The sequence below is a fragment of the Adelges cooleyi genome, unplaced genomic scaffold (genome assembly GCF_023614345.1).
Source record: "Adelges cooleyi isolate 19-005CV unplaced genomic scaffold, UGA_ACOO_1.1 ACOO_flye_CR_arks_rails_tigmint_CR_PRNA_21, whole genome shotgun sequence".
Taxonomy (NCBI): Eukaryota; Metazoa; Arthropoda; class Insecta; order Hemiptera; family Adelgidae; genus Adelges; species Adelges cooleyi.
Genome location: NW_026095871.1, coordinates 10,206,693 through 10,221,218, shown reverse-complemented (window position 1 = coordinate 10,221,218; position 14,526 = coordinate 10,206,693). Strand labels below are relative to the sequence as shown.

General features: G+C 33.4%; 1 protein-coding gene across 2 annotated transcripts in view; it reads right to left on the bottom strand.

Moving 5' to 3' along the window:
- The window catches only part of LOC126834516 (uncharacterized), a 60,793-nt gene that overhangs the window by 10,489 nt on the left and 35,778 nt on the right, over nucleotides 1-14,526 (bottom strand). For both annotated transcript variants that reach the window (XM_050566490.1, XM_050566489.1), the window contains exon 4: nucleotides 2,664-2,788. In XM_050566490.1, the coding sequence (XP_050422447.1) occupies nucleotides 2,664-2,788 (125 nt within the window). The remainder of the gene's footprint in view (nucleotides 1-2,663; nucleotides 2,789-14,526) is intronic.

Here is a 14,526-nt window from a genome sequence, read left to right as displayed (position 1 = left end):
GTCGTACTAGTGAAAATCGTATCAATATATTACTTGACGTTGCGCATTTTAAATGTAAATCCGTTTTGTATTTTTAAACCCGAAAAGCCAATATGGGGTTTTATTTAATCTTGCTGAAATAATTAGTGTGCGGTCAAAATAAACGACCTAATTTAGCTAAGCCAGAGTATTGTCGAATTTAATTGCACGTGTATGTTCCAATAATATAAATCACTGTACATCCGACGACTACGTGCATCGTTCGACACGGTGGAAACACAATTAAATATTTATTTTATCTCTATCACAAAAATATCTTCATTAGAAAATATAATATACATTTGATTGGTTCATCTTACTCTTGCAAATCATTTGTCGTGTAAACCAATGTTTTATTATAAATATAATATTAGGTTTCTTTCAACCATTAGTTAGGGTGTACTCGTGTACATTGCGTTCTAATTGTATAAATACAAGTCTAAACCCCGTAATACACTGTTAGTAACCTTATCGCATAAATTGTTGTAATTCTTTGATACAAATAAGCTTTTACTGGCAGTACAAAAAAAGCGAACGTGCAGTAAAACAACAACAAAACCGTACTCTTTCTCTTTTACCAATAAATAACTGATGATTTATACGCGGCTCGAGCAGTAAAGAGTCTTGGGATTTTCATCGTTAACTTTTCATTATTTTCTAGTTTATCCGAGCCAAAGTATATAAGCAAATATTTTCTTCCACCGTTTTTTTTTTTTTTTGGCTCTCGAAATACCACACATTTATTATGTGTGCGGCAGCGTCATATCGTTTCCACCCTTGCATTAATCCCCAATGCCTTTCCCAACCCGTTTTTAACATCGCTTTTATTAGGTAGTCGGAGAAAATTGCCTCTCGTTTATCCGGCAAAGTCATTAGTCCCTTCCGACAAACCGACTTGAGGGCAAGGTTCGAACGGGGAAAACGCTTTGTGTATATATATTTATGTATATACAATAAAAAACAAGGTTTTAGCCGAATTGTTTTTAAAAAATTATTACTGCTCTCTCCGTACGCTAATTAAGAAGTTTTTTTTTTATTGTTTTTAAAAGAAAACAAGGGTAAAACAAAAAATAATAAAAAAACCTTTTGTCTTTTTCGTTGCACGCTCTTTGCAAACACTCACTCGCTTGTCTTCCGGGCCCGTGTTAATAAATATTATTGCCGCAAAGGTCGGGGATAATTGCAATTTTTATAGCTTATGTCGCATTGTTTTTAATCCACTTACCCCAAGACTAATGATTACGACCTCTATATATTTTCCACCGAGCGACGATCCATTATTTGGGTTCCGCCGATAGGTTTTTGTAATTTATCGGCACTGTTGCATTTGTCATTTTGGCGGGTCAGTCGTTTCCGGTCAACGTATACCCAACTAAATTGCAATTGGCCAATTGCAATGACACGGTTTAAGATTTAATACGGTACGCCGACGAACAGCTGCAGATAAATCATAAGTGCTCGTAGATCGCAGCTTGACAAGCTTATTGGCCCTTAACTATAACTATTTACTTAATGCTTATTGATGACGTTTGTTTTTTTTACTTCCAAGCTGAATTGTTATAACACAAAGTCTACATCTAAAATACATACTGTAACTTACAAACGGAAATTCTCCTAAAATTATGCGAAAAGCAGTTATTCATAATAAAAAAATATTTATTTTCACATAACAATAATTATGTAATTCCACACAGCAATTTGGAAATATTAAATATCTAAATGAGGTTTGGTGTAAATTATGTTTTTATCGTTTTGAAAATAATCCGTGCATAATTCCTAAATTTATAATAGAATTTTTGCCAAAAGATTTTGTAGAAAATAGCTACTGACAATATTAAAAGTATTATGAAATATTACAAAATATGTTTTAAGCGTATTATTGCTGTATGTAATATAAATTTTTGGACCAATGCATATTTCCCAAGTATTTTCTGAAAATGTACTGTAACGTCGAAAAAAGACTCTTACATGTAACATTTGCGAATTTTCCTAATTCCAGTGAACTAGTAAGGAATAAGAAAAAAGAACAATTACACGAAACAACATACCACCGTCATCTTAATAATTACTCTCTCACTACCTAGTTATTATTTAAAATGAGCGGAAAAACTTCATCACATTTTTATCTGAAATTATATGTTAATAACATATTGTTGACTCTTTCATTCTTTTATTTTTCTAGAAGGACGTCTTAAACATATTATATAGTGGTAGGCGCTAAACACAGTGACAGTCTGCAACTGAAGTCAAGTGGCTTCTTGAGAAAAATTATAATGCACTTTCTTGTTAGTGAAATATTATAATTTCATTAAATTATACGAATATTTGTGGCGACATCGCATAAGAAATGAAATACGGCGACACAGCCATTTCCTGAAACGGGATAATATTTGTGGAAAATAGTATAATATACTTTATTATATTGTGTATAATATCGCATTTGTAACGTAAATGAATTATGGGCTGTTATTTTGTTATCCAGTAATGACCAATACCGTAAAAAGTAAAAACCCACGTGTTCCTATTTAAGTGTAATACACAACTAAAACAAACGTTTAAGTAATTTAACGACATCACAATAATATTGTCTACATAAACAAGTTGATACGATATTATTAATATATATATATAAACATATACTTTACCAGCTAAAGTGTGCAACGACGAAGCTATCAGTGTCTTCTGATCTTTGTAAAAATGTCCGCTGAAGGAGAATACAGTACCGGCTAGCATAAGGCAAAAGCTGATGCCGACTAATGGAACGCACCATCTAAAACACGCACAAAATTTTAAAAAATTAATTAGTAAGTGCCGCCAGATTAATATGCCTACAAACCGTTTTATAAAAATAAAAATATTTCTTTTAGGTATAATTATATTCAAAATATTATACGCGAATAACAGAGCACATAAGTATCGACAACGCGAAAAAAAAAAAGTTTCAACCAATATGAATATTAATGTACAACAAAAGTTCTGAAAATCGAAATTTTCCCACCGTTTGCTCTTTTAGTCAGCAAACTTTTTGTCTGGTATTATAAATATTTAAACTTCGAAGACTTTTATTCTGTGGCGTGCCATGTACATTTTATCCATGCTTTTTATCTCGGGTAATAATAGCTACACATTAAAATTGTTATTGCATATGACAAGTGTCAATTGGTTGGATCAAATACTATTGTTGGAAAATACTATTTATTCGATAAATTCAACTAGTTATATAATGTTTTTTTTTCATTGTATTCAATATATTAAGTATTAACTATTAGTATAACCATTGACAGAGGGTAATATTGTCAGAAGTCAAGACCTCGCCAATCACATAAAGTCTACCGCAACAAGTGAAGCAGGATCGCATTAAACTTTGCCATATACTTTCTTATTTATTGATTATTTTGTTACGGTTAAACACTTTAGTTTCTATTTTTAAGAATATCGTTTAACTACATAGATGTCTCTGTATCACTACAGAACTGTATACATGGAAGGCGAATAATGCATATTTTCCATATAAAAGTGACCCGCCTCGGAGGCCGCCATTTTGAATCCGTTTTCTTATTTTACTTACCGTATCTAACTATATTTAGTGATTTTCGATGATGGTTTCTGACTTGATATTGTTGGTATCATTTTTTTCAACCGGTGATAAAAGATAAAACGATGTTATCAGATTTGTATCATGGAATAAATGGTATGTTACACCGTTTTATCCATGACAGGACTCAAAATGGCGGAATCCGTGTGTTACAAATTTATTTTCACTATGTGCTTTCCATTTATATAGTTCAGTGCTCTATATACTGTCTCTATTAGCTAATATATTATATTATGTATTATTGTATAAGATTGGCTTAATAAAAAATCCTGAATTCATTGAAAGTCTTATTAGCAAACCGGAATACCGAATAAAGTATTGTGTTATATTACAGCTTATATGGTATAACTATAAGCGAAGCTTTTAACAATTTTAAACTTAAACATTTTTAAAAGTGCCAAATGTAATAACAACATATTTTCATTCAGTCAATTAAGTGTTTCGCCGACGATTCGGGCTAATCGAAATATTTAGCGTTAGACATTTTTTATAAGTTCTTTTTAAACTTCTACACAACGACACGATAATGTTATGTCGTTGGAATATTTAATTTGCACGAGTTTAAAAAAAAAACTTGTTTCTTTTTAAACGGCGCTAAAAGGAAAACTGTCGTAAAATTATATTAACAAACATTTTAACCCGATTTCGGACGATGCCGTTGCAATATTGCAGTAGTTTTTTTTATGACGTTTAATTTTTTTCCCAAGACTTTTACATTTTCTACATTTTTTTTAAGTATGACGTAAAAACGAAACGAAATTACGCTTTTCCTCGAATTTGTTTAATATTATTATTTCTTCAACTTTGATAATAATATGTGTCTATAGCGGCGCGGTTTCGGTATGAATATACATAGATACTTGTATACTCTGTCGCGGGTAACGAAATGAAAAATATCTTGAATACGTTAACCACCGGCGGCATTGCCGTACCCAATGTTCCGGATATATTAAATTATTTGACGGCGGTATACAATGGCCCTGCGAAGAGAATCGAGACCAACTGCAGACGAAACGGCGTACTCTGTATAATAATATGTTGATGAAAATTTATCAACGACATCACGTTCGCCCTGTGTACACATACGCACACATATTGCACACGGTGTAATGTCGACTGTGCACGTGAGCGGCCGGAATAACAAGGCTCGGCCGAAAGACGTTTGTGGAACGCCTAAGTATGCGGTTTTTTTTTTTTACTAAATTCGACAAAGACCGAGCTGGTAAAGCGAGAATAATGATAATAATAATAATAATAATATATCAGCTTTTTGCCGTTCAAAGCGTACAGTAAACAATATATATGGTCGGCCGTCCGTGCAATATTATCTGGCTTGACAAATAAATATCGAACGATCCCGTGCACGTCCGTACGCAATATTTCTCCGTTATCTCGTCGAGTACCACCTACCTACGACTTTTCTACTCCGGACGCGACATTTTCGCCTTGGGAATAAAAAAACACAATATCCTAAACTCATACACAATATACCGCGCACTGTACCACCGTCGTCGAACAGCCGTACCAGTATCGCGTGTAACACCCTCGGTAGAGTCGGATTTACTGCATCCAATAAAAAAATATACAACTCAGCGAGTTGGTGTAAAAATGTACCAGCCGCGTTAACAACACCGCTATGTGATTTAAATCTTGCACGCGATGAACTCAAACGACATCATGCCGCAATACAAACGTTAAGTCGGCCGTCGGAAAAACCCCAAATGAATATGTATGAGTCGCTCGTACGTGGCGTCTCGGAAGTTACCTACTTGCCCGGAGCAATGACGGCGAAATGTGTACTGCAGGCCTCCTGTCTATTGCTTACATCCTTTGTACTATATAACCGACATGGCATAGATCCGCACTACCCCTCGCCCGTCTCGACTGTAGAACAATTGGTGTAAGTGACTTTTACAAAATGAAAAATTTATTTCCAATATACACTTCGGTGTCTCTTTGAAAAACCAATCAGAAAACTTTTTTTTCGAAAATTCGGTTTAGGTATGTAGATGACATTTCAACAATAACGGATAAGATGTCTATGTTGATGTTTTTCTTGTGAGCGCTGACGTAATACGCTAAAGTGTATTATTTTTTGGAGTTCTTTTTAAAATATTTTATTATTTTTTATTCTTTACTAAGTCAGTCGTTAACCGCTTTTGGTCCATACTTCTTCCAATTTTTTTAACCGGACGGAGTAATTCCAACACATCTAAAAATATCTAAGTCAAAATCAAAACGAGTGCAGTACACAATATAATTTTTAACATTTTTTATTTAAATATTCCAACCATAAGAACGGATAAATAAACCTACACGAAAAACATTTTTTTTCTGTTAACGGATTTACAATGAATTTATGAAAATTAGATATTTTTTTCTGGAAAATTGATACTTTCGACTATGCACCGAAGACAAATTCATTATATTTCCGTGAATAATAACACCATACTAAGGTGGCAAATGTTAACTGTTAACATACACCGGTTTGTGCCGCTAATACGCATGGAAATATTGGAAATGCGGGTAGTCGCCTAAAATTCAAAACAAATAATAATAATTTGATAAATTACTGGTAAATGTCCGCAACTATTAGTCTAATTCGCTGGTGTATCTCGCCGTACTTCATGAATAATGCATGCAAACTACCATTAGTTACGCGTGACCGTGTACTAATAAATCATAATTTATTATTACTATATTTTGTATCAAGGTGCCATCAACTATAATGTGTTAAGTCCATTCTAATGCATATAATAATTGTACATTCGTGAACTTTACACCGCATTGAATGTTTTATTTGTTGTTTTGTGCGCCCGCTACTATAAACTTGTGTTTTATTTTATTTCAATTGAATATGTCGAATGTTCCAATGACATTTTACTTTTCTAAAAAACTATCCCGTCATGGTATTGGGTTTACTCTAAGTTCCAATCATGTAATTGAGCGTCAACATGTTTGCTGAAGTGCATTTTGCCTTGCAATACTCAGCAAATACGAAGATTCGTGATGGACGTAAGCAATCTCTTGATTTTATTTGGTAACCTCTTTTTTTTTTTATTATTATTATTCCGGTCAAATCACATAAAACATGAATACGACGATTTTCAGGATTTTGTTTTACCTCTCCGCATAGTCCGACGAAACAAATTACACGTTTCATATAGGTCTTAAGACTTCTCGTTGAAAAATATACTACTATTATTTACCCTACGCTTTTTATTTCGCAATTAAAAATGCCTTTCCAATGCCGTATTTAATCATTCCCTTTTTTTAGCTTCGACGAGTTGCGTTTATTTATTTTTGTTTAATGCCGTTAAGCAAAATAAATTAATGGTAAAATGTAATATAAATTTGATCGCACTTATTTTGTAAAAGGGACGCATACATACATGTAAACAACGATTTCAAACAAAGTAGAAATAAAGAAGTCGTATATATTAAATATAATATATTATAGCCGATCGTCATAAAATTATTACACGTATTTTTATATTTTAATTGAATCCCGAAAATTATATTTATTATGATCCAATTTAGGATAGTGTGCAAAACGTACAGTTTAAAAACCAACAGTATAGTGCAAAGGTGTAATGAGTACATCGAAAAATCAAGTAATAGAAACTTAATAGCCTTCTTATACACTGTGTAAAAATAATGGACGCCAATGATTCAAATATTTGCTGCTTAATCCCCCCTCGAGTTCACGATAAACATGAAACGACTAGCATCAGATGGTAAACCACTCCTGGTCATTTTTGAAAATCTTTAGTAGTCTCTAGGTAATTTCTAGAAATGTCTAATCCCCGTACTAGGGTGATTTTAAATAATCTTCAGAAACTTCTGATAATCTGGTACACAGAGTGTCTAAAAGAGAGTTTTAGCCTCTGATTAGCATTTCTAAAAATCATTTCCGTAAATTGATATAAATTCGATTAGGATATCTATGCACTAGGATGTCATCGATATTGTTGTTGGAATTTCTACGGTTTGTTAAGCCTAATTCGCATTTTATAGATTTAGTAAAAGACTATACTATCTTACTTTTGTATCCAACTCATTCTACTCTACTAAAATATATTTTGATAGACTATATACGGGTCGATTTAAGCGGGGACGATGGTTGGCAGGCATTCCCAGTAATTTGTACTGGAAGCGTCAATTATTTTTTTGCGGTACCGGACTTAGAAAACGGACCCCAGCTGAGCTTCTGAGGTTTTTTTTAACTTGGTTTAGTCTATATTTTAGTAAACAACAGTCTACACCAAACCAGTGGTTCAGCGAAGTTGAGTAAGTACCGTTTATAGGCGTTCATCCTTCTAACACAATACCTAACTATTACGGAATAATACCGTGAACGGGCAATAAGGTGTTGGTGACAGCTGATGTACGTAGGCGCGTTTAATCGAAATCCGGGTTCAAGTGGACCCTCCGGAAAACTGCTGAATCGTTTATTTTCTCACAGGATTCGTGTCAAGCGTGTTTTGTAATTAAAAACGGATTGACTCTCGACAGGGATTATCTTGCACTCGGCTGCAGTTTAAGTCGTCATATTAACACTGATTGATTGTACAGCCAACAACTGTCTGCGGTTTCTGCATTGAGTAGTAGACTACCATTGTACACAGAACCGATACAGTTACAACGTTATTCGCCTCCTTGAGTAGTAAAGCTATATCGGCTGTCAAGTGTCTATACATTATATTCCAACGCTATATTACAATATTATAATCCAAGACCAATACACACATAGATAGGCGGCCAAAGGCTTGTAACCCAATGGCGTGAACTCATATAGGAATCCATTACGGCTTATACGTCTCCAGAGTATTATTACGTGATTCCTTAAATCGTGTAAATTGATATCGTTTGAATTGTTTATTGAAAATTTACACCAGAAAACACATTGACGGCGCAAAGCCAGAGGCGTTTTTACGTACCGTTGAGAAAAATAAAGTGTGTTGGGGACGAAAAAAAATCAATTTTCTAATAAATAAAATATATACAAAAATCCTTTATCTTTGCACTCGACATTTGACTGTTCGGCTATGGCATTTCGAGTATCTTTCAATGTATATTATATGTACACATAAACTTGTTTAGTAGCGTTAGGTCAACAGCCAGCTATAAACCCAAAACTGCCAAATCTAAACCGTCTAAACCTCGATCGGTGGGAACAACGGACGTGAAACGTAAGAGAGAACCCCGTTTTCGACTACAATTTGAAAAACTTAATTATTTACTATAAATGTATTCCATTACATCTCCTAACTAGTTAACAAATAAATACAATAAATAGTAACAAAAAGTTGAAAAATATGTAAATGTTTTTCTCGATTTTGAAGGGAAAGAAGTGAATGTTTTTAATTTTTGGTCAAAAAAAGTACTTTTCAGGTACTATTTCTGATCTATTGAGTTGCTACACGAAGAAATCTTCACAAAAAGCACAAAAAAATAAAGTTAAAATAAAAATATCATTGTAAAAACAATAATGCATCGAAGCTAAAATTGTATTTTCTAAATAATTCATTAGTCTTTTGGTTGACGACTTTCCTGATTGCTGGACTACCTGTGTTACGATAGTCATTTCTTTCCATAGGTATATTATCTATTAATAGTTAACTTTCTCTCTCTCTCTATTCAGCCATCTACATTGATCCTGAACTTGTTAAGTCGGTCGCCGGTTAGGTTAGGCCGTAATACCAACCGAACAGGTGGTCAGAAGCGCACTTAAGCCTGTTTGGAGATAATTAATTATAAAAGTTAAATGTGTAATGATACGCTCGGTTAAATATTATATTGTATTGGCCAAAGAAATAAGGCAATGTCTTTAGTATAAAGCAAATAAAATTAATACTAATTTTAAGCGGATCGTACGATATTTACGTATAGAGTGTCGTGAAAGAAAATTATTCTCTGTATCGAAATATCAAGTGTATAATATTAACATAATACCGGTGTCATCAACAAATTAGCTTAATAATAATTTGCTGTACCGACTTCTGCTGCTACGGAGTGATTCAAACTGACTCCTGTTTATTTTATCTTGTAACAACTGCGTATCAATCTAAATAGGCAATTTTTTTATTTTACTTGACTCAACGGTACGATAATCGTGTACTCAACATGTATATATATAATAATTCTGGTTTTATTACAAACACAAATGCCACTAAACAATCTACATATTTAAATTAGTTTTCTCGGTACAATATTATCTTGTATTTGTATGAATATTATAGAACTTATCTCATGAATATTATTCAGACTTATAAAGTTGTCAAAAACACATAATAACAGTAAAATGTGTGTAAAGTGAAATGCGTTATAAAATGTTTACTTTATAAAATAACTACACAAGTTGATATTTTTGCCAACTACCAACTTTCATAAAAAGCAATATCGAACAAATCTGACATATTTTATGGCGAATATAATAAGAGACAAAGCTCATACTACGACTTTAACTTATTTCCTATAATTAATATTCAATACTCGACACGTGTACAGAAACAAGTTAAAACTGAAATTGTCTTCGTTTAAGACAATTTTGAATTTACAAGAATCCACCAATGAGCAAACTCATTTTATTCAAACACAACAAAAGTTAAAACATTATATCGCAACGCTTAATAAACAAATAATGTATTGTCAAGGCACATGATTATCAAACAACAACAGCTGTTTACAAATTACTATTAAGTCTAGTGTGTAATATTCCAAAGTTGGACGCCGACAGCACCAAGAGCTTGTGTCCATAAACATAAGGTTTGCCGAGCAAAAGTTATAACTTGTAAATTTTCATCCGATCTCTGGGCTGTCATTTCCGTCAAACGCCAGTGGAATTGTACTTTTGTGAAATCAACAGGCGAGAGGATCGAAACGGTAAAAGTACACGGTAATAATAATTTCCAGTAGCGACGACATGAAACGTTTTCATGAATGCCGGCTTGATTGCCAGCAGTGTGGTCACGACACAGAGGAATAAACATTATGCCATTATCGCCATTATGCTGACGGCTATAAATTTATTGTGCAAACAACGAAACGGCCAAATTGATACTATCTGAAATATGCTACGGGGCAGCGTTGAAAATTATTTACAAACATTGTTACACCCAATGTGCCAGCTGCGTGCAATATTATTGCTGCACACATGTCGCATTTGCGGTATCACACGAACGGTTGACGTTAAAGCTGACACGGGCTGAGATGTGTTGGTTTAGTGTTAACGAGTAAACCTATAATTCGCCAAAAACATATAATACGTGTCTGTACATAACGAGCTCGTACCAATCCGATTACTGGTCTGGATTCCTTCGCGTGTCTTGGAAATAATAGCGCACCCTTTACGATCAACAACCCCAACACATACCATACAATCAATGCTAGCGATAATAATATAGACCCGTTAACAATGTTATTGTTACCGCGGTATAAACACAACCAGAGATAGGGCAATCTAATGGTAAAACTATAGATTGTAAATAAGATTATAAAGTTTTCGTTAAAAAAAAATTTACCTAGAAAAATAGTTTTTGTGTCTCCTGAAAAAACCAAAATTTGAAATGGGGCCCTTGTTTTAATAAGCGTCTCAATTAAGAATGCAAATCGATGCACCCGCATTATCATGATACGGATTGCATAGCAATTTACAGAGCCCGGAGTATCTCTAAATTCCGAATCTGTTCCTGTATATGATTAACAACAATCAGTGCGGTCCTATAGAGCAGATGGTTAAAACAATAATTATTGTTGATGATACATGTACATTTTGTTCAGGCAAAATGAAAATTTATTAAAGCATATAAACGAACTGAACAATTTTATAAATATTTATTTATTACCCATGAGCTTTTGCCAAAATAAAAATGATTGTCTAATAATGCTATTGGGATTTTCACACACAATTTAAAAAATGCAAAATATACAATTATTACAAAACGATTTTTTTGAAAATTCGTAAAAAAATTAAAAATTGTCTAAATACGTATAAAATAAATATGGAAGTACGTTTGGATTCTTTAGAATGTAATTCCAATTTGTGACCTAGCTATAATCTTATGAATTACTCAGTAAAATGAAAAATGAAAATTTATGGACTTCCGAACTCAAGTTTATTATCACTCGAACTATAATAGTAGGTCAATTTGGAATTCAGTTTCAGTTTTCTTTTGGCCAATACCTAAATAAAAAGTCCTTACAATGGTGCTCGAAAACATGACGGCGTGATTTTCGGTTGATAACCACTCGGTTCTCTTGAGAGAATGTTTCCGGATAGTACAAGTGGGAAAACTACAATAATAAATTACACGACGGCGGCGGCGAATAGATATATTTTCTTAGTAATTCTTTTGAAAATGGACTTTTCGAAACGGAAAGACGGCGATGTTTTAATGATATCCGGAGTCGGCGTGTGTAGTCCATTAAAACTAAATTCATCAGACACCTTATTAATGTGTCACGCGAAATTCGCGGACCCACACGTCCTTGGATCTATTCATTCGGATTTTTATCCAAGGCGAAAGAGAAAAATATACACACCCCGTCAAATGGAGGGTGACATCCGTTATGGTGCTGCTATTGTTTCCCTAGAGGGCAAGTCCGGCGTTTTTAGCAACTGTCCCTTTTGTTCGACCGAAATAGTGTATACTATATCTCGACGACGAGCAAATAGACTGTGCAGATAAATAATATAATGATTCCGGAGAAAGATTTTTGTGTTTCTCTTCTCTTCTTTACCACTGAGCTTTCTTACCGTCGAACTACCGAAATTGGATCCGCCGTCGCAGAATTGACATTACTTTCGCGGTCGGGACAAAAATCGAGTTATTTTCCAATTACCGACGTGTATTTCTTATGTTTGCAGACACGACAAAAGAAACGTCTACCTCATTCCGTCATAGTTTTTTTTTTTTTTTTTAACTTTCTACAGATCAAGGTTAACACGAATGAAAACGTACAACCAATTTTGTTTATACCTATGTCATGTTTGTTTAATCAAATCTAAGCTCTACAGTACAATGTGTTCCTTATTCGAAATTATATCTCCGAGAATTCCGATATTATTATAACGAACCAATATATATTTTTTTACCGACCGTGTTGTCTCGTTTGTTTGATTTTTTATATATTGATACTATTAAAATATACAACACCTGCTGAGAAATGTCGTGCCATCTATTTTACCAGTTAATAAAAACATACTCAATCGAATTTTGTTATTTGTTAATTCAAGGAAGGTCGGGGGGTCGCAATGAGTAAAATATTATGAAATAAGCGAAAAGGCAAGCTGCAGAGTCACCAGAATGACGAAATAACATTTCTCGGTACACAGTTTTCATTGGTTATCAACTATGTGATACAAGCCATATTTATCAGTTTGGATAAATCATTTTTTTTTTAATTTTCGTTCATAGACTTTCAGTCGATGAATGCCCATTCAGACATTCAGTTACAATAATATCACATCATCATCATCATAACTGTTGGGTAATGTCATATAAATTTGAATACCGTCCGACTTGATTATAATTCGTAGTCGCGCCGTTTGCCGACCAGACATAGTTTAGTTTCTTGTAATTTCAAAACAGTCCAAACGACATTTTATGTCTTTTCGGTCGACTGTTAATATTAATAATAATAATAATAATGGTAAAATATATTAAATCTCTTGTACAGCTCCTGCGTTTAATATTTTACACTTTTACGAGTGGCCGTGCAAGAAAATAAAATGAAATCCGTTAAAATACATGATGGATAACTACCGTTTTATATAAATCACTTTATTATTTTATTTGGCTTTATATAATATTATATTACATATTTTTTTCCAGGCACAGCGACAAAAGACACAGAGTTATCATTAAGTGAAAACCGAGTACGGCACATAAATCACGACTTAATAGATTTTGCGATGACACAGAGACTATGTGGTTCCGTCCGGATAACTTTGGGTTCAAATTTCCGTTGTAAAATTCATTATATCCGTACACAACAAAAGACGTGTATATTATATAAATAACGATTCTTTATGCTTTCTGAGGCAATGCCAAAGTAATTAGTAAAAAGATTTTCTAATGTCGGTAAAAAAAATAATTCGTACTACACGTCGTACGCATTGTTTTATGGTGACATTTTTAAAACAAACGAATGTGCGGCTATAAATTAGAAATACGATTACCCATACGGCTATCAATAGATATTAAATGTTTTCCAAATATCAAAAAATATGTTATTATTAATTAAAGTTCGTGTTTTGGCAGCAGATACAAATATTAATTACCAAAGTTTCTGTTTTAAATACTGTAATTGATAATATTTTCTATATTTAAACATTTTGTTTAATATATTTTTTTTTTTATTTAATCTTCGTCCAAAAAATGATTTTAAAACATTGATAAAACATTTTGACAACAATTCTACTTTTTTACAATACGGGTAATGTGATACTATCAAAATTAGTGATTTAGAACCAAAACTGATTATGACCGTTGGTCGTTAACAGAACTACGATTAAACCGAATGGTTAGTACATATTTTATTGTACAATAAACAGTGTATAACATAATGCAAGCCGTTTCTAAACTAGTTTATGTACAGACGAGCTGTTAACCAAGTCCGATACCGATAATGCGGGTTTAAGGCTTGGTAACGAAATTCCTAATGCTGCCAAAGTTAGCGCTGCAGTGTCAATATGGAGCTTACGGGAAATTCCATCGGGTCATACTTTGCGGTTAAACTTCGCTGATTGTATCTATGGCGTAAAACGCCGAGGTACGTTACTGCAGTACAAATTCGCCAGAATCTAACCAGAAAGTTTAGATACGTGATAAAATGTCCGCACTTTAGTAGTAAGTATATAATACACATACACTCGAACGGTGTTGATTTGTAGCCAATAGACACGACCC